Consider the following 21851-nt stretch of genomic DNA (forward strand, 5'->3'; position numbering starts at 1 on the left):
TTGTTATTTTTTTATTATGAGCATTTTGTTTTTGTTTTTGGTTTTTGTTCTTTTTTGTGTGTTTTCTCCACCTCTTTCGAAATTCTTCCTCTTTTAACTGCAACTACGAGTTGCTACTATTCTTGTTGTTGTTGTTGTTGTTGTTGTTCATGTTGCTGGGGTTATTGTAAGCCGGGTCATAAAAATATAGTACGTTGATTTTCCAACTTGTTTGGGCTCGGTCATAAAACTCTGCACGGCCAATTGGCCAATTGAACAAGGTCAAAACTGTTGCTCTTGCTTTTGGGTGCTGAACAGTTTCTGCTTCTCGTGTGTCTAAAAAAATCATTCAGTTTTTATTTGTTTGTTTTTGTCTTCTTTGTTTTTTTTGCAGACTAAATACTTTGGAATTTACTCACTTTGGATTGATCATCACGTAGATAGCAACGAGAGTGAAAGAAAGCAATTCGTAAGTATTAAATCGATTGTTTATGCTAAGACGGAATGCTTGTCGCCATTTTATTGCTGAAGCAGTGCATTAAGTTCTTAACTTGGCCTTGCCCGCTTCCTACTTCCCACTTCCCACTTCCCAATCAGCTTCAGTAACGACAACTTTTGCAACGGGGCCAACTCGTTTGCTTGGGGTTAATTAAAATACGAAATACACTTTGACAAAATGCCATTTAATCTACTCAGCTCGAACTCGAAAAGTCCAGGCAAAAAAAATCCAAATAATTCGAAACGAAATGAGAGGAAAAACCAGGCGGCAAATTAATTATGCGCATATTTGTGGGTTCAACATCACCCGAAAAAAAAGAAGAAAGAAAGCAACAAAATTGGCGAAGGAGTGAAAAAAGGTTCACTTTGATTTGCATTTTTTGGCGCTTTCGAATTCGCCTTTTATGACATTAACCGCACCCTCTATTAATTACAACAACAATCTACTACTAATCAGAAGCGTAGGCTAAAAACACATTTCCTCCCACTCGCCTCGCCTCAACAGTGTGTCCAGAGAGAAAGAGTGTTTAATGAGCCGCTGAGCCGCATAATTTACCAAGTGTTAAGACTGTCATCGACGAGTCCTTTAATCCATTCATGAACAAATCCAATTGATCTAGCGGTCGATATGTGAACGTCTCTCTGGTTGTGCGGTTCTCAAAGTTATAGAACTTCATTTTCTACTGATTTTTATTAGATAAATAAACCGATTTTTATTGACAATCAATCGGTCAGGGAAAATTTCAGAAAATTATAAATTTATGATATATTTTTATTCATTTTATTTTGAGATGTAGCTTATAAATTGCATCTGAAGAAATTCCAAATAATTTTCAATGTAATTCGGATTAATTTCATTCGGATTAATTTCATTCAGGGAAAAAGTTGCAGGTAATCATTGGTTTATTTATTTGTGCAAAAAGTGCTTGCCAGAAATTATTAATTCTTTGCGAAAATTGCATTGCGGTGAACCAAGATATGAGAGAAGGCGAATCCGATAAGTGGGCGTGGTCCGACAGATGATCTTCACAAAGATGGTTAAGCTTGCTTTGGCGTATAAATGCGTGCTTCTACTCAACTGTTGCTAAACAGTTGTGTCGCTAACAAAGTAAACTGCAAATAATCGTTTGGTAGGTAAATGTCTGAAAAAGTATATGTCAAAAATTTTGAAGTATGTCCGTCATATGTTGTGTGTGTATTTGACTAAGAGTTATTGATGGGGGCGGATGTGTTAAGTGGGTGTGGTCAAACATCAGAGCCTCACAAAGTATGAAATCATTTGGTGACTGATAGGTGCAAAAAAGTGGCTGCCAAAAATGTTGTCACATGTCACATTTGTCTGTCACATGATGTGTGTGTGTGTTTGACTGTGAGTGGGCGAACCTGCTAAGTGGGCATGGTCAGGCAATAGAGCATCAGAAAGATTTTACTTTCTGTAATTACATGTATCTATATATGTATGTGTATATGCGTATGTGTTTCTTTGTAATCAATTGGATGGAACCTTAGACTTAAAGCTAGAAAATTGTAACTTAGCGATAATAAATTTACTTAAATTATTGCGAAAGAATTAACTTTCAAGGAGTGAAACTTTTTTAAGTGAATTCCCAGTCAGAATAAAGAATATTCGTGTATCGAAGCCAAGTGCAACATTTATTATTTGCCAAACTTTGAAATTTACTTACTTTATTTAGACTTAAGTTTGATGCTCAACAGATTTAATTGAATTTCAATTTGAAAACGCATTAAATTTGGTACTCAATTTTGAAAACTATGATTCTGGCTGGATATTGATGCTGATTTTGTGTGTGCGATATTGCAGAAGGGAAAGTTTTCTAATTTTTGCAAAGCAATAAAAACACACACACACACACATGCATGCACACTAATGTAAATATAGTTATACATTCCTTTGTTGTGATGTTGTCCCCGAGGCGCTGCAGCAAATTCAATTTGGAATTTGCATGGCACAGTTCATTTGACAATACATAATGAATTTGGTTTGCTGAAATCGAGTCCAGCGGGCAAGCTTCGTCCCCGCCTCCATCCATCTAGCTGCTTTTATGATAGAGTGGGACAAAGAGAGACGGGGAATGAGAGTGTGAGGGAGAGCGAGGAAAGGCGTTAAGTGCCATAAAACTGTCTTTAGCTTGGGCAAATGAACGGCACTTGGCTCGGACAATGGCCATGCTTATAGCACTCCAATACACACACACGCACACACCCGCACACACACAATGTACTATGTATGTAGTAATAAATTGCTGAGCCGCCTCACTCATTAAATATACATACATAGCATACAAGTGTATGGGTATATACGAATACATGCATGCATGTGCGTGTCTGTACATGCGTGTGCGTGTTCGTGTTCGTGTTCGTCTTCACGTTTAATTCAATAACGCAGCAGCAACTCGTTTACCACGCCCACCACCAAACGCCCCACAGAAGGCACAGCGACAGTGGAACGTGCAGATGCAGCTAACTAGCTCGCTCTCTCTTACTTTATCTCTCTCTCTCTCTCTCTTTCGCTCTGTGTGTGATGGGCATGTTTTACGCTTGGTTTTTGCTGTTGCCGCCTGTCGCTTCATTTTCATGTTCGATGCCAGTCTTGACGCGTTCGAGCATGTCGAGGCATTCAATTTCTTATTTCTTTCTCGCCTCTTGTCACAAATTTTCGTGTGGTGTCATGTGTGGCATGCAACCTCCCAACATCTCTCTTTCTGTCTCTCTCTCTCTCTCTCTCTCTCTCTCTCTCCCTCTCTCTTTTTGCAAATAATTTCATTTTTGCGCTGTGCTTTTATTTTTCTGCAGGACATTCTGCAAACAACAAAACTTTTTGCTCTCATTATGAGTGCAGAGAAATTGTTCGTTTTTCTTGTTGTTTCTATCTTTGATATTCATTGGTCTCAAGTTCACACAATAACTTCATTTGCAGGCAACTTTATAATAAATATATATATATAAACATACTATATGTATATATAGTCACATGTACAGTGCGCACTGTCAGTTGAAGCACAAAGCTCGAGGCTGGGCAAAAATCTATTTAATGCAATTATTGTCAACATCAAATTGATAAAGTGCTCTCCACATAACGTTGCGACTGATTGAAACGTTTACTGGAACTGAAATTGGAAGTGTGCCAGGCTGGAAAACTGGAAGTGGAACTCTTACAGTGCACTATTAGCTTAAGTAAAACTCTATTTAATGCAACTATTGTCAACATTAAATTGATAAAGTGCGCTCCATAACTGATTGGAAAGTTTACTGGAATTGGAAGTGTGCCAGGCTGGAAAACTGGAAGTGGAACTCTTACAATGCACTATCAATTGAAGTAAAACTCTGCTTAATGCAATTATTGTCAACATCAAATTGATAAAGTGCTCTCCACATAACGTTGCGACTGATTGAAACGTTTACTGGAAATGGAACTGGAATTGGAAGTGTGCCAGGCTGAAAAACTGGAAGTGAAACTCTTACAGTTCACTATTAGTTGAAGTAAAACTCTATTTAATGCAATTATTGTCAACATTAAATTGATAAAGTGCGCTCCATAACTGATTGGAAAGTTTACTGGAACTGGAAGTGTGCCAGGCTGGAAGACTGGAAGTGAAACTCTTACAGTGCACTATTAGTTGAAGTAAAACTCTATTTAATGCAATTATTGTCAACATCAAATTGATAAAGTGCTCTCCACATAACGTAGCGACTGATTGAAACGTTTACTGGAAATGGAACTGGAATTGGAAGTGTGCCAGGCTGGAAAACTGGAAGTGGAACTCTTACAGTGCACTATTAGCTTAGGTAAAACTCTATTTAATGCAATTATTGTCAACATTAAATTGATAAAGTGCGCTCCATAACTGATTGGAAAGTTTACTGGAACTGGAAGTGTGCCAGGCTGGGTGACTGGAAGTGGAAAGCTCTTCCAGCCTTTGCACCTGGCTCACACACACACACGCACACTTCAAAGCTCGCCCAAGTTGGGCCCTAAAATTAATTACCAGTTAGAACTGCGCACACCAACCACAAGATACTTTCTCTGCCTTATCGGCAACTGTGCGAAATTTCATAAATTTCAACGAGGGAGACCGAAAAATTGGCCCACTTCATAGGCAAACAGAAAGTTGGAATCATTAAAAATAAAAAAAAAAAAACACAGCACACAAAATGTTCTACGCAAAACTTTTGCAAAAAGCATTAAAATTTAAAAACAAACGAACAAAAAAAACGAAACGAAACACAAAATTCAGAGAGAGAGAGAGAAGGAGAGGGACAACGGACCGCGTCATGGACCATGGTTAAAATATTGGAAAATTTTGCAGCATACTACGATACTATATATATATATATCGTATATATAGTATATATGGCGCACATTCCATATTCCCAGCAGCCTGTTAATAATTCGTTTTGTTTCTACCTTGCGGTTGAGGAACTTTTCTCTTCTCTGCTGCCGGTTTTTTTCTATTTTGTGATTTTTGACCAAAATGTTAATAATTGGCATTGCTCGGCCATAGCTCAGAGCGAGGGGCAGGGGCAGGGGCAGAAGAGGAGAAGGAGGCTTTTTTCCATAAATTGTTTCGGAAATTACTGTTGTACCGCCAGGCCGACCATTGGCCGACTTTGGGACTTTGAAATTGATTACAGTTCATTTCATTTTTCGGGCTTTGTTTTCGCTCAACCACCAACCCAGCTCCCTCTCCCTCTCCCCCTCCATTCGTCCATTCGTCCTTGTCATATTTGCTGACCATTGACGTGTATCGCTGCGTTTCACTTCGATTATCCACATTTTCCACAATTTTCATTTTCATTTCTCGTTTCTCGTTTTCATTTGCATTCGCATTTGCATTCGGCATTTGTTTATCTGAGCAGTTATTGCTCATATTTTTTTACTTAAATGTACTTTCATTATTATTATTAGTATTATCTTTATTATTATTATTATTATTATTATTATTATTATTATTATTATTATTATTATTATTATTATTATTATTATTATTATTATTATTATTACGATTAATGCCGAGCTTATGCATGCAATTTAAAATTTCACATTTTACCTGATTTCATTTGTTTCGATTTTCGTTTTACTTCAAATTTTACATTACTAAACTTTCTTCATGCTTTAATGCTGATTATTAAAGTGAAATATTCCTATGCATTATTTTGTATTTGATGTTTAATCTAGACAATTGGCTAAATCTATTCAAATAAGAACAACAATTGCTTTTTAAATGATTGGCAAGTGTTTGCACGTAATTGAATAAATTATGCATTGCGTGCTGTATCAATGCTCGTTAATTATTAAATAATTAAGTGCAATTCCCAGGCGGAAATTTAATTTGAGTTGCACAAATATATATTTAGTAAATCGAAATTAAAATTTAAAAAGGTTAATATGAATGAAAGAATTTAAATACTTTAATAAAAATTCATCTTGCGATATTTATTTAGTCTGTATACCCGCTAGGGAATTATAACTTTTTGCCAGATGAAGGCATCTTTGACTATATAAAGTATATATATTTTTGATCAGCTTCAACAGACAAGAACTCTGTCTGAGTGTGTCTGTCTGCAAACGGATCTTTCTTGCTTTGGCTGACAACATGCTAAATTTAGTACAATATGGACATGACAAGTATGAGCTTTGGTATATATTAGCATTTTTGTAATATATTTTTGGTATGTTTGCAGAATCTGGGTATTTCACTTTCTTATTTGACACTAATAAATTCTCAATTTAGTCTTCAATTTTGAAGTATGCGATGCCACTTTTTGAACGTTTTAAATGCTCTAAAATGGGTTGTTAATATGTATATATAATATTATGCTTGCAATTGTTTATTTAGCAATTTTAGTTTATTCATGAGACTTCAAAAGGTATTTATGTTTATTTTCCATAAACGTATCAAAATCAATGAAAATAAAAGTTACTTTCTCCCCTCTTTCTCTCTCTCTCTCTCACTTTCTTTCGATTTTATCCTTTCATCTCAAACTCCAATTCGCTCAACTCCTGCTGCCCTAAAGCTAAATTGTGTAATAGGTTTTGCGTATTATGCGCATTTAATTGGAGTTTTCGTTGCTGGATTTGTTTTCGCATTTCGCTTTCGCATTCGGTTTCGCTTTCTCTTTTCCGTTATGCGTGCCAATGTATGTATGTGTGTGAATTCAATTGAATAAGCTGCAATAATTGCATAAGTTTGATTAGTTGGATAAGTGGTTTTATTTGAAACGCCAGCCACGAGTCCAATTAATTAACCCAACTTAGCTCTAGCGAAATTGATTTATTTTTTAACTTATTCCATATATTTGCATTCTTTATTTGATAATATTATTTCGTTTTGTTTTAAAAAGCTTTATTGTAATGCAAACTTTTTCATTTACATCATTTTCTGCGAAGCAAATTTTCTTTTAATAATGAAATTGAAATGAAATTTCTTTCGTTATGAGCAATTGAATCAGTTCATGGGATAATAAGCATATCTAAATAATTTGTCGCCCAAGTTTCAATTACTCATATCGATCTAAAGGCGAAATAAAACAAAAACAATGTGCGTAAGCAAAGGCTACTTCAAAGCGAATTTCATAGTTATTTCTGTGGAATTTTCTACTTCAGTGGAATGTGGAAAGAGTTTGTCTCGAATTATTCGAATTTAAACCTAAACAAGGCAAAAGTTTAGTATATTTCATCACTTGAAACATATGAGAAGAAACACTAGAAAAAGGTTTTTAAAGTAAATGCAAAAGAAATGTTTTTAAAGTATTAAAAAAACTGTTTGAGTTGATTAACTTGTTGGCTTGAAGTGAGCATCTTTTTTTAAGCAAGATAAATTGGCAAAGAGAGTTAAGAAATGCACGCAGCGAGCTCTAAACAAAGTGAACTCCAAATCCAACTCCAACTTTAGCTTTGGTCGATTGCAACCAGCACCTTTGACTAATTTGCGTCTGATTATTTGGGCAACCTTGTTGCTGTCGATGACAACGACAACGTCGACGACGATGTCGATTACGATCGCAATGACAATGCCCATGAGGGAGGCTTATTCAAATAAATTTGGCTGGCTCGTCACTGCTGCCATGGCGGTCCATTTAATTGTAGGCTGAATACAAAGAAAAAAAAAAACGAAACATACACATAGAGCAACAAGGGTTGGGTTTGTTTAAGGAAACAAGAGAGGGAGAGAGAGAGAGGGAAGCGCTTGTATTTTTAGTGGCATCTAATGAAGTTGCCCGCTAGCTGCTGCTGAAGGCAGCTGGCAGACAAGCTAGCTGAAAAAGGCGAATGCGGAATGTGAATTTGAGCAGGAGCAGAAAGAGAAGGCCAAGCAGAGGGGCAAACGGGGTGTGGCACTGGTTTTAGGGGCGCAGAGTAACAGCAGTTGTCTAGGACCCTCATTTATTTTCACTTTAATCAAAGTGAACGGCAGCAACGTTGACGATGCAGGGCGTCCGGACAGCAGGACAGCAAGGATGGCAGGTCGGCTGGTTGGTTGGATGGTTGGTTGGTTGGCGAGCCCAACGTTTGCTCAACAAATTTTGCTGCCTTCCCAAAAGAATTGTAAAGCGTAAAATAACAAAGACAAGGAAGAACAGAAGTGAAAGCAGCAGCAGCAGCAAAAAGTGTATTAGTAGTTGTATTTTACACGTTATCCTTTCTGCGTGGGCTGGGGCTAGGGCTCAATTGTGGCAGCAGCAGCGAACGTGGCGAAACAAAAGCACAACAGACGCGCCGTGACGACGGTGGCAAAGAGATTCCCCAGACCCAAGTGAGCCAGATGAAAAAGTAAGCTAATTAGTTAATGAAAGATATTTTCCATTGTCTTCGGCAGCAGCAGCGGCAAAAAAGGAAATGCGCAAACTTTGATCGAAAGCTGCGATCTTTGTGTATGTGTGTGTGTGTGTGTGTGTGTGTGTGGTGTGAACGAAGCGTTGAGCGAAACCTTCGTTCAATTATTTAAATGAAAATGAATAAAAAAAGCGAAGAAAAAAAGTGTTGCCTACTTTTAGGCATGGCCTGCAAATGAGCGCAGCTCAGCTTCGTTGTTCGTGTGCGCCACATCTTCAATACACCTCCGCAATTGGAGTGTGTGTGTGTGTGTGTATGTGTACACAATTCATCGCATGTTCATTGTGCGGCAATTGTGGCCTTTTACCTGCCCCACAGCCAAGCTCCCGCCTCGCTTCCTTCTCGCTTCTCGTCTCGCTGCTTTACACGTCAATCGTGGGCTCCTTTGTTGGGCAATTTCGCCGTCCGCTGCTCATTTTCCATTGCTGCTACTTTCTTTTGTGTGTGTGTGTGTGTGTGTGTGTGTATGAGCCGCAATGTGCAGCATAATTCCGCATCCATTTCACCCCTGCCTCCGCTCACTTATTCCCTAGCAGCAGTGGATTGGTTTTGTTGTTGCTCTTTCTGCTGGTCCGCTGCTCATTTGCGTGGTCAACGGCGGTTGGTTGCACCCTTTTGTAATGCAAAAATGTTTTGCTTCAATAAATTATGAACTTAAAAAAAAAGAGCCGCTGGCCCACCACAGAGTTACTTAAAGTCTTATTTTGCTTCTTTTGACCATAACACAAGCCGTTGAATTTAATGTATACTCAAAAATATATATATATATTTATTTTATTCACATTTCCATTCGATGGTTATGCAGTTAAAGTATAGGAGTATTATACCTTTTAGCGCAACGAAATCCGGCATTACATTTGCCACTGCAACAATGCGAGTCTTTGGTACAGGCGCGTCCATTCTGGTGGCATCTTGCTGTCGCTTTACTTGCCACACTCAATAATAGAAGACAGATTAACCACAGAGAATAATTCATGTTGTCAACTCAATTAGAGTTTTAACAATGATGCATAAATATACAAAAAAAGATTTAGCCACACGACTCAAATGCTTTTAATATGCAGCTCAAAGCAATTCGTCTCAATTGGTTAACAAATTGCTAGAAATTGTTACGTATTGATCGAGACTATATATACATATATGTATATATATTTTCTGTACCGTGAAAACTCTGAAAAGTACTCAGCTATCTACTGTACTTTGGTTCACTTCAGCTGTTTAACATAACAAACTTTCATTTCTAGCGCACGATCGCTGTTTGCTTTACATCGATTAGAAAGAGATGGCTGATAGCTCCAGCAACCAAGGTTCGAGCGAGAAAGGTAGATTAAGCTAATGCTTTGCGCTGTTTGCCAAAAATTACTCGCCAGCTTTCTCTCATTTTTGGGCTATTCTATTTATATATGTAGTACATTTTTTGGTTTGGAGAGTTTATTTCTGTTCACGTTGTTGTTTTTTTTTGTGGAGAATTTGTGGGCGCACTTTGGTTTTATTATTATGATTATAACGTTTATGCTTTAAAATTGCTACAAAATGACAAGGGAAGCCTTAGTATCGCATCGCAGAGCGTCGTTGCTAAGCAGAAAATTGAGCGTGCAATTTGGCTTTTCTTTTCAATAATTTTCCATTAGACAAGAAAACGAGCAACAAAAGAGCGCACGACAATGGTTCACAAAAAAAATATATAACAGGAGCTGTGGCAGGAATACAGCAGTAGCAAAAAAAAGGGGCAAGCCAGTTGATGCAGGGAACAGAACAGCAAGGCTAGGGCGTAAAAAAAATAGGTTTGGGGGAAGAACGGATAAATGGCGCGTAGTACACACACACACACACACTCTCACACAACTCATGTAGGGTGTTATATATATTCACAAATATATATACTACATACATATATAGTATAGCATCGATGCGGACACGACGCGAACGTTGCCGACGACGACACTTCTGGTTCAGTGAAGCATAAGAAATTCTCGAATGAATCGCTCCGTTGACGCTTGAGTAGACTTGAAGCGATAAGCGGTTTTTGCGCCATATACAAAAATATATTTTGCTCTAGTCGCGCATCCGCTTGTGAAGCAATAGCAACAACAACAACAACAACAAAATATAAATATATATATAGAGCGCAAAAAAAAAAGAGCCAGAACCCTTGGGCTCGTCCGGGAGTTGAACCCGGGACCTCTCGCACCCGAAGCGAGAATCATACCCCTAGACCAACGAGCCGTGTTGTCGACCGCTTGCTGATTGAGGCATATGGACAAAGCGAGAGAGCGAGACAGCAACAGAGAGTTGCAAATTAAAAAGGGTTAAATGCATACAAACAGAGAGAGAGAGAGAGAGAGAGAGAACGAAAGCGAGAGAGCGAAGATAGCGATCTATTGTACGAGAGAAGAGCGCGCGTTAGCCCAACTCATAACTCATACGCAGCGTTCGCCGCCCCCAAAAGTTAACGCATAAATTTCAATTGTTCACACGCTTTTTTTTGGGACGCTTGGGACTTGTGACTAATAGAAATGGAAATAACCAAATGTCATGCTGAGTCACAAGCAACAACAACAACAACAAATGCGAAGACAACACACAATACTCGGTAATAAAGCACGTTGCCCATGTCAAGCCAGACAGTCTTTCCATTTTCTTTCTCCTTTCGCTACCTTTGAGCTAGCTACTTTCTAGGTTCTAGCTGCTGCTTTGCGGTTTGTTTATTGACACTTGTCAGGTGTTTTTTTTTTTTGTGTGTGTGTTTGAGCTGGGCGCTTAAACTTTGGCAATTGCCTTCTATTTGCTGCCAACTGCATAGTTAACAAGCATATGTCATAGCAACGCCTACAGCAGCAGCAGCATCAGCATCAGCAGCAGCATCAGCATCAGCAGCAGCATCAGCATCAGCAGCAGCAATAGATGGAATAGCAACAGTATCCATTGCTGTCGAGCTGACACAGAGCGAGGGAGAGCCATAAAATTTATCTTGCGACAGCTGCTCAGGCCGCAGGCAATATTTAGAGTGTGTAGCGCATACATATCGCTGGACTGTATCGCACACACACACACACACACACACACACACACACACGCTTATAGTGGCCAATGGAATAGCGTTTGGCTCTCGCCTTTGGGCTACATGTGTCCCAAGCGCATGCACGCGCTAACTAAATCGGAAACCAATTTGCTTATCGCCGTCCTCCATCAGCATGTGTGTGTGTGCGTGTGCGTGTGCGTATGAGTGTTTGTGTGTGTGTGTGCCAACTCAATTTGAGTTAAACGCTCGGCTCAAAAACTGTGAATGTGGCACGTAGAGCTGAAGCAGACGTTAAACATCATAATAAATACATCGCAATGCGACGCAATGCAGCTAAAAATATTATAAATTAATTGCCACACATTCACACACAGAGGACACAGCAGCATGGGATGGAGAGAAGAGGAGAGGAGAGCAGAGGAATAGAGGAAAAAGGATGAGGATCATGCGGGGTCATGGCCTCTAACCTTCCAACCGTCGAGCCAAACGACAATTTTTGCTGACAAACTTTATACCAATTGTTTGCCTTACTGCGCGCAGTGTGTGAGTGTGTGTGTGTGTGTGTGTGTGTGTGTGTGTGTGTGAGTGTGTGTGTTTTCGTTGTTGTTTTTCGCTGCTAACTCGCATGCGATGAGTGCCGCAACGCGGCGTCGAAAATAATTACACTTGCTGATTTATTGAGTGTCGTGGTTGTCGTGGCTGGCAAAAGGAAAAGGAAATGCCGCCGCCTCTCCACCTCTCCCTCTCTTTCTCTCTCTCTCTCTCTCTTGTCGCTTCCACCGGATGTTGTAAATGAGCCGCGACATTGCGACTGCAACGACGTCATAAGTTTAGTCCGCTTCACTGAAATGCTGAAATGTACCGAATACGCCACATAACTAACCCGCCAACTAATTAGTTTTGAGACTGTTCGCTCGCTCCATATGCTTCAACACATTGGAGAGAGAATTTTGCGATTTGCGTCTCTAGGGAATAACTTAAAGATACTTTATGCAAAGAATAAAATAGTTTGGCAAAAAGGTTCTGCTGCCTTTTATGATTTGCTTAACTAAAGTTGAAAGCAGAAAATTTTAAAGCATAGCTGATAAATATTATAGCTAAATATTAGAATTTGAGAAATCAATGGATATTTTTGCACACTTAGAACATCAAGTATTTGATAATAATACATTTTGTATTTAATAATTTTTTTATAGACGCAACGACTCGGATGAATTCTGTTATTGAACTGATGTTTATTTCCATTTTCTATTCTTATATTATAATAATATTTATTTATTTTAATATTTATATTTAATATTTACATACGAATACTTAACATATTGTACACTCAATTTAATAATATACAATATTTGAAAAGTTTGCTATGTGTTCAAAATTGATCAACTTTTGCTTAGTCAATTTATTATTACTTAAACCTTATTATATTTGCAATAATATATGGAAAGTTTATAAGTTTTTTTCTTTGTAAATTTATAAATATTTAAAAATGTTAATATTTGTGATAAAATGTGAAAAATTTCGGAGTATTATGTCTGCTATTTAATACGCGACTTTTTGTGGAATAACGAAAAAAAGTATAAATTTCAAATAAAATATGTTTAGCCAGCAAGCAGCTAGAGGAAGCTCATTAGCTCAGCCTTGAGCTTGCGAATTATGTTCGAGTTTGGAGCGTATTTTGCTGCATGCCCAAAAGGAAGACAATGTCAGGTTGAGCATAAAGGCAAAGGTTATTGCTAAAGGACCCCTGAATGATTTCCATTTGGCTGAGAATGCAAAGAGTGCGAGTATGAATGCGTTTGAATACTCAAGTCATGGCTCGCTCTCTCTCTCTCTCAATCTCTTTGCTCTCCTTTGAGTGGATGAATGGAATGAATATGTCAGAGATTTTGGAGACGAGACTGAAGCCAGTTCCATCATAATGCCATTAGTATGGCAACAAGGCTGATTAGTATGGCAGAGAGACAAAGCAATTCCAGGGGCAACAACAAACAACAAGTCCAAATTATGTGGTAGCATGCCATTTAGCCTTCTTGTCGGCCGGGTCGATCTCGGGGTTTGGCTTTCGCTTTGGCTTTGACTCTTGGGTAAGGGTCTCTCGGATGGATGGATGGATGGATGAATGGATGGAGTGAGTACCAGCAGCAACAGGAAATGACACTCTCACACTCTCTGTGCTTAGCGTTGCTGAGGCAATAAGTTGTGGCGCCTCTCCGACTTTCGCCACTTCCTGCCGCTGTCTGCGCGCCGCATTGTTGCTGCTCGGTTGTCATCGGATGGCGTGCGGTCGTCGCATATTCAAAAGCATCGCTCAAGCGAAAGTGAAATTAATTACACAACTTGAGTTCAGTTCAAGTTCGGTTCCAAGTTGATTCTGATTCGTGTACTTTTCCTTGCCGCTGGCGTAATTAATAAAAAAATCGTACACACACACACACACACACATCTAGCTTTAACCCCAGATTTCCTACAATTTTACTTTGCTTTCTTTTTTTACTTTAGCTTCGTTTCGATTCTTTAGTTTCTTTCGTGTTCTTTCCTTCTCGCCTGCTTGTTTGCGTATTGCGCCAAAATTTCATTAGAGCCAACCATTTCCTCTTCTTTTAGTTTGAGGGGAAATCCCCTCCCTTTCCCCTTTCCATTCCCATTCCCATTCCCATTCCCATTCTCTTCCCTTGTCAGGCAACTGCCAACTGGCAGCTGGCACGGATTTTGATGTGGCACGTCTCTGCGGTAACCGTATCCATCTGTTGGCATCTCAATGTGAGCAACTACAACACTACAACTACAGCAACAACAACAAGTACACAGACTATATTTAGTTGCGTCTAAGGCAAAGTGCCACACACACACAGCACCACACACACCACATTCATTATGTATACGCCTAGTAAGCACGCACACCACGACACGCTTACGATCGCATTATGCGCACATTTGATGAATCATTTTGACACTCAACCTAAGAACACTTTGAGTCGCATAAGTCGTGCTCCCGTATGCGAAGCCTGCCTCGATAACTAATCGCTCAGCTCGCAGCAAAACTCTCGCACAGTCTCTCGCATTTAGGAGTTAAACCAGCTTAGATATTTACGGCAAAGATGTCGCAATTTATTACAACTTAACATATATTTTAAATTTCTGATAATAAAGCAGTTGTTGCTGCCACGTCGAAATTAGTGGGAATTTACAACTTAAGAATTAAATTGAATACTTATTTAAGAGTAAGTTTGAATTTAATTCTCTTCAGATGTCAAATTAATATATTTTGCCTTTCTTCATTTCACATTTGTTGAATATCATTCAAAGTATTTATTTACAATGGAGAAGTTGGAATATTTGGAAGATACCTTAATATATAACTGACAGTAAAGAGCTAACTTATTCGTTTAAAAATAAAACGCTGAGAACAACTGATTTAAATAAGAAATAATTTTGTAATATTTAGTCTTTCAATAATATTATATGTTTATATATTATTAAATACTTATTTAATAGGTAGTTTTACAATACTTTTTAAACAATTTCCTTTTTCAGATTTCAAATATTTGAATTACTTGAAATATCTATTGCGTACCATATTTCATTTATACGATAAATAAAGTAAAATAATGTATTTAAGTAAGTGGAAATTTCTAAACGTCTTTAGCAGCGCCGTAAAGTAAATTGTAACAGCTTTTTATCTTTTTTTTATATCTAAGTGTTGCAATATTTAGTCCTTTTTTATATGCTTATTATACCCGCTAATCATAGGGTAGAAGTGCTTAGCTCTTATTGAAAATGGGTAGCGGGTATCTCACAGTCGATCACTTCTTATTTTATTACATTTATAGATAAATATTTCAAATTCGCTTTAACAAAACATCAATCACAACAGCATAATAATGTTTTGCCTTTAAACTGTTCAAAGAAGTCTGTGACACTGTGAGTTGACTCATCGAATTCGTGCGATTAATCGATACTCAATTGACCTATAGTGTCCAATGAAGGGGATGACTATAAAACGCAGTTGGGGAGCAAGTAATTGAAGGTGGAAATATTAGATTTCCTCCATTTGCTAAGCTTCGCTCAAGCTCTGGCTGACTCTCGACTTGAAAACGTTGAAGTCTTGAAACGAAATAGGCAACAGATGAAGGAGACCTGATCTAGATCAAGATCCAGGTCAGAGGGACGAGTAAATAACATAGAAGTCGCACATTTCTAGTAGGTGCTCAGACAATGGCAGCTCTCATTAGGACATAGCGAACCATCTTTTAATTATGGGCCAATGACTGAGACGGCTTTAATCAGCGCCAATTGGCAAATACAAAAGCGAAAATTGCAAAATTGTAGCGCCAAGAAGAAGGACGAAGGACGAAGGACAAATGAGGCGATGTTGCGCCCTCAATCTGAATCTGAACGTGAAGTGGTTGGCGTTAGGGTTGGGTTGGAGTTGAGTTGAGTTTCTCGTCTCTGCCTGGAAGATGGCAAGTGACGAAGAAAAGAGGAGAGGAGTGGAAGAGGAGGGGAAGGAGGCCAGTTTGCAGCAGCTGGGGGAAAAGTGACACACACAAAAACCTTTTGCTAACTTAATTAAATTATACAATTTTCACTGGCGCTTTTTGTAGAATAATTGGCAATAAATTGATTAAAGAGTTAATTAAACGTGCGGGGGGCCGGCAAAGTACACAGTTGGATAGATAATTGCATTGGCGCAAAAGGAAGCGTCAATTAGAGCAAGTACTCGCATGTGTGTGTGTGTGAGTGTGTTGTGTGTGCGTGTGTCTGTGTTTGTTGCCTTTTAAATGCATTTTCAATTACACTTGGGCAACAACTGCGCCTCCGGCCGTGTCACTTGCATTTCCGGGCAAATCTTGTTAATAATTTATATAAATTGTTTACTGCAATCGATTAATCGCATGCATGGCAAATTAATTACACATTTATAACTAATTTAATGTCATTACAAATGTTGATTGAATGCAGTTAATCTGCAAATTGCAAATTATAAATAACGATGTCCATTTTTTTTTATTTCTCTTTTTGTAAATCAAATTCAAATTGGTTGAATGCTTTAGCAGTTGATTCCACGATTCACGTTTATGAATAAGTAATAAATACATATTTTTTTACTAAAAAAAATAACTACACATATTTAGAACATACACAAGTATTCATAGCACAAACGATTCAAGTTAAAAATAACTGCGTGACAAACACAAAACAAATGAAATTGACGGCTTGCAAGCCAACGGCAATGAAAACAAACATGGCCATCGAACAAACGAATGAACGAATGAACGAACGACAGCAGTAAATCGACTGCAAAAACTTGCTATGAAAAATGTCAAAGTGTCGATTTCCCCCCCAAAGGGAAAACTGCTGTCAACAGCAGACTCAATTCGATCGTTACACAATTTGCTTACAGCAGCTGTCTGATTAAGCTGTTTGCTGCACACGACATTTGTGATTGTTCTCCAGCACAATTCGATCAATGATTACCGACGGCAAATCACAGAAAAATCAAAGAGCACAAATGGGTCTTTCATAAATATGGATTCATGCGTAATGATAGTATATGAAGTAACCATTTTTAACCCTTTCGAAACAAATGAAATTTTGGGAGCTTAAGAGAGAGTTGAGGTTGTATTACAAAGATCATGAAAATATATATTATACTAATACTAAACTATTTGGTGGAGATGAAACTATTTTTGAAGCTTTTTAGAAAGTTCCAATGTAAATTGAACTATTATCACTGCAACTATTTTTACTTTAGCTGTATCGTGAACTCATATATTTTAAATAAAGTTGTTATTCATTAGAGCTCTTAAAAAAAAAAAAAGACAGCAGGTCTTTAGCTAATTCAATTCTATGTTACCTAGATTTGTTTTTCTTTCAGTTCAATTTTCATTGTCTACCACTGAGATTAATACAGACTTCGCGTCGCTGAAGTCTAGCTAGACTTTTATTCCTCACACTTATCTCATTTATTCAACTATCGTCTCAATGACTGCGTTTAACGTTTGTTCAACTCCGTAAGAAATTGTTTGTTATTCCACAGAGAACGATTATCGTTTTATTGCTCAAAAGAAAGTGAAACACAGTTGCAGAAATTAAATGTGTTGGAATTGATTTTAAGCTTCAATTGTAAAACTCAATTGAAGTAATTCTATATTAATGAAATTTATATACTTTGACTGCAATAACTAAATGAGTTTTTAATATAAAGGTTTGTTTTTTAAATTTTACCTTTTCTATATTCTATATTCTATATTCATTCTATATTAAAGAAACTTATATACTTTGACTGCAACAGCTAAATGAGTTTTTAATATATGTATTTTTAAATTTTACCTCTTGCAGAGTGACTTGCAGCGCGATGCAGGCGATGCTTTGCCTTGTCGCAACTCGTGCGGCGTGCAACACGCCCCTGGCACAGCCGCACTAGTGGGGCAAGGGCAAGGGCAAGGGCAAGGGCGAGGCCAGAGAACGAGAGCGAGAGCTAGAGAGCGGTTGTGACGGTTTGTTAGCCCCAGCAAAAAGGACCTAGCATGGCTGCGGTGGCAGCCCCAACCGCAGCGGCGCTGTCTGCCACAGCAGCAGCAGCAGCAACGGCAGCAACAACAACAACAGCAGCAGCAGCAGCAGCAACTGTGGCAGCAGCAGCAGCAACAACTGGCGCAACAATTGCGAGAGCCTCGACAACAACGTTGGCCGGAAAGTTGCTTGGCCATTTGCAGAACCGCACAGCCGAGCTGAGTGTGGAGGATATTGGCAGAGTCCGTGTCAGAGGCGTTGGCATTGGCCGAGGCGGTGGCAGCGACCGCGTCCCTGGCGATGATGATGCTGCTGACGATGATGATGTTGGCGTCGGCGTCGGCGTCGTCGTCGGCGGGGGAGAAGGCACCGACGACAGTGTGGATGTTGTTAGCTCCTCGACGCCCAACAGTTATCTGTCCCTTTACGATGAGGTGGCCAGCGCCCTAGATGAGACGCAGGCGGTCGAGGAGGATGAGGCGGCGGCGGCTGGCTATGCGTTGATCGATGACATTAGCGAATGGCTGCTGAGTGCTGCCGGTGGCAACAACCTGACCATCAGTGCAGGCACAACGCCAACATCCGTTAGCAACAGCGGCAGCAGTAGTTTAAGTAGTTTAAGCAACAGTGGCAGCAGCTCAAATGACACTCTCAGCTGGCTGTCACTGGACATCGCCGAGATGCAGAACACAACGCTCTCGAGTGCGAGTGCGAGTGCGAGTGCAAGTGGGAGTGGCAATAGCAGCAGCCTTTATGCGCTGCGCAACTTTGTCGAGCAGCAATTGAATGGCGGCGGCGACACGTCGCAGGACACACAGGACATTGCGCTGATTGATAGTGCCGAGGAGAGCGCTCTAGAGAATGTCGCCGATGGCGAAACGGATTACGGCATTCTCGGTAGCTTTAATGCGGCAGCCGAGGAAGCGGCAGCGGCAGCGGCGGCGGCGGGCAGCGATGTGGAACTCCTGCGGCGCACAGCAACGAGACTAACAAATCGAACGACAGTCACATCCAGCTACGATGCGGATGCCGTTTGGTTGGCGCAGGGCGCAGCAAACGCAGCCAGTGGCAGCGACTCCTCGGGTGGCACTGGAGCTGGGACAGCGGGCACTGGCACTGGCACCGGTGGCAGCTCGTTTATGCTGCTGCTGGAGAACTTTAACGATTATTTTCCTAACTATAATGGTAGCACGGTTTCGGGCACAACAGTCGGCACTTCAACGGCCAGCAGCGTTCTCCTCGATCAGAATCTGACGAGTTTGTACATTGAGAACTATCGAACCAATTGCACGAATGCAACGCTCAATCTAACAACGGAATCCTGTCACGAACTCCGAGTGGGTGAGTGTTGTACAAAACTATGAAGCAATGAAATCACTGTTAACGCAGTACAAGAAGAGAGATGTGATAAAATACTATTATTTTTATACTTTATACTTTTTGAACTTTATGGTAAAATTGATATTTGTGCATCATATTTTGTTGGTTTATTTTTTAACTTTTACTTGGCGCATTTTTTTTCAATATTTTTTTTCAATAGGTAGTTGGTATTGAAATTTGATAAACATGATTTTTATTAAATTATAAAATGTTTAATACATAAAAAATTTTATTGAAAAAATTGTTCAGCGAAAGTTGATATTTGTGCAAAATTGAAAAAAACGCAAAATATTAAGGAACTAAGTAACAAAATGACTTGAGATTATTATTTTAATATGGTATTGAATCTCCGTTTTCTTGTACGACCAATTCTAAACGTTGGGGCATTGAGTTTACCAAGATTTGGAGCGTGTTTGTGTCGATGGCATCCCATTCTTTAACGATGGCTTCCTTCAAGCCCTTCCATGTCTCAAAGTGTCTTCCACCCTTGTAAACTTTTGCTGACAGGATGCACCAAAGGTTCTCAATTGGGTTTAAGTCCGGACTAATTGCTGGCCTCTGAAATAGGGGTATATTTTTCGATTCCAGGAACGACATCGTATACCTCGCAACGTGTATAGGAGCGTTACCCTGTTAAAATATCCAGTCCTCGCCATGCAACTCTTCTGCAAATGTATAAGTTCACTTGCTACCGTCCAGGTACAAAGCATATAGGAGACTTTCCTTTAACACTAAAAGCGACCGAAACCATAAGTGAGCCACCACCGTGGTTTCGCTTATGGCAAGTCTGTCTGTCTCTTTCTTGGATGCCTAGGATCCCTCCAATACTTTTGGTTACCGTCTGGGCCGTCCAGATTAAACATTTTCTCATCGCTAAAAATCACTTTTTCAAATTCATTTTCCCAAAATTTATACTTTTCGTAAAATGCAAGCCTGGCCTTCTTATGTCTTGGTAAGAGCTTTGGTTTGTGCACCTTTGCATCATACTGCAACTTCAAATTTTTTTGCAAATCTGTTGCACTCTTTGTCTGCTTAATGGCAACTGCAATTCCGCTTTTATTTGTGCACAACTCATTGTCTTAGCTGTTGCCAAGGCTCGAATGTGCCGTTTAGTGCGCGCGTCTATTTTCGAAACGGCTCCCTTGCGGTTCGTTTGCCCATATTTCTCTGGGTTTTTTAAATAATTTCCAATTGTATTGCGATGCCTATTAATTCTTTTGGCAATTTTGCTAACTTTAACGCCAAACTCAGCCATTGTTTTAATTTGAGTCTTCTCTTTTTCCCTTAATTCGAGTGCACGCGGCATTTTTAATCAATAATTTTAGAAATCTCGCGAAATAGATCAAAAATGGCAACAATATAAACTTTTTACATTAAGAAATGAACAATTTCTTAAAATAAACCACTTTTTGCTGGAGGTCAGTTGACGTGTCGAGCTCAAAATCTAAATGCAGAACTTTGCACAAATATCAACTTTCTACTAAACACATGACTTTGTCTTCTTCTAAATGCTAACGGGACCATAGATTAAAAGCAGATAAGAAATAAATGCATAGAAACACATGTCAAAGCATACGAGAAAAAATGTGTATACTCGAAAAATTAATATAGTTATTCGAATAACCGTTACATCAAAAATAAGTTTTGCACAAATATCAATTTTACTGAGGTATATTATTAATGTAATACAATATCGATATTTTGTTGGTATATTTTTGGTATATTTGTATATTTATATACGTTTTGTACTCTATTGTTCTTTTTGAATATAGTACAATATCGATATACCAAATATAGGCTTCAGTATATTTTTATATGTTTCGGTATATTTGTATATATGTTTATTTTTATACTTTGTGTACACTATGGTATATTTTGAATGTAGTACAACACTGGTATTTTGTTGGTATATTTTTGGTATATTTATATATGTATACTTTTAAACGTTTTGTACCTTGTTTATTTTGAATATAGTCCAATGTCGATATACCAAATATTGGCTTCGGTATATTTTTATAGTTTTTAGGTATATTTGTATATATGTTTATTTTTACACTTTTTGTACACTATGGTATATTTGGAATGTAGTACAACATTGGTATTTTGATGGTATATTTTTGGTATATTTTTAGTATATTTATATATGTATACTTTTAAACGTTTTGAATCTTATTGTTTATTTTGAATATAGTCCAATATCGATATACCAAATATAGGCTTCGGTATATTTTTATAGTTTTTCGATATATTTATATACCATATATGTTTATTTTTATACTTTTTGTACACTATGGTATATTTTGAATGTAGTACAATATCCTAATATCAAATATTGGCCTAGTTATATGGTTTCAGCATTTTTCTGGTATATTTTTGCGGTATATTTTTGGTATATTTGTGGAATATATTTTATAAAACAATACAATTTTAGAAAATCTACCATTTTTTATTATTTATCTATTTCTTTTACTTCTGTTTATTATGTTTTTGTTTAATGTTATATTATATTGTCTTATATATTTCTTATTTTAATTTGTAATCCTTTATTATGATTTATTTTAAATAAATTTATGGCCTGTATTTTAAGCAACAAAACGA

At 38.4% G+C, this 21851-nt stretch overlaps 1 protein-coding gene and 1 non-coding gene across 2 annotated transcripts in view; one reads left to right on the top strand and one right to left on the bottom strand.

The window, feature by feature from the left end:
• The window catches only part of LOC132796441 (dopamine D2-like receptor), an 82739-nt gene that overhangs the window by 27629 nt on the left and 33259 nt on the right, over positions 1-21851 (top strand). Inside the window, 2 exon segments of the mRNA XM_060807614.1 lie at positions 374-448; positions 17700-19214. Coding sequence (XP_060663597.1) covers positions 17888-19214 — 1327 coding nt within the window. The 5' untranslated portion in view covers positions 374-448; positions 17700-17887.
• Trnap-cgg (transfer RNA proline (anticodon CGG)) lies at positions 10487-10558 on the bottom strand. Its single transcript has one exon. It is a non-coding gene; the product is annotated as a tRNA-Pro (tRNA).

The sequence above is a fragment of the Drosophila nasuta genome, chromosome X (genome assembly GCF_023558535.2).
Source record: "Drosophila nasuta strain 15112-1781.00 chromosome X, ASM2355853v1, whole genome shotgun sequence".
Classification (NCBI taxonomy): Eukaryota; Metazoa; Arthropoda; class Insecta; order Diptera; family Drosophilidae; genus Drosophila; species Drosophila nasuta.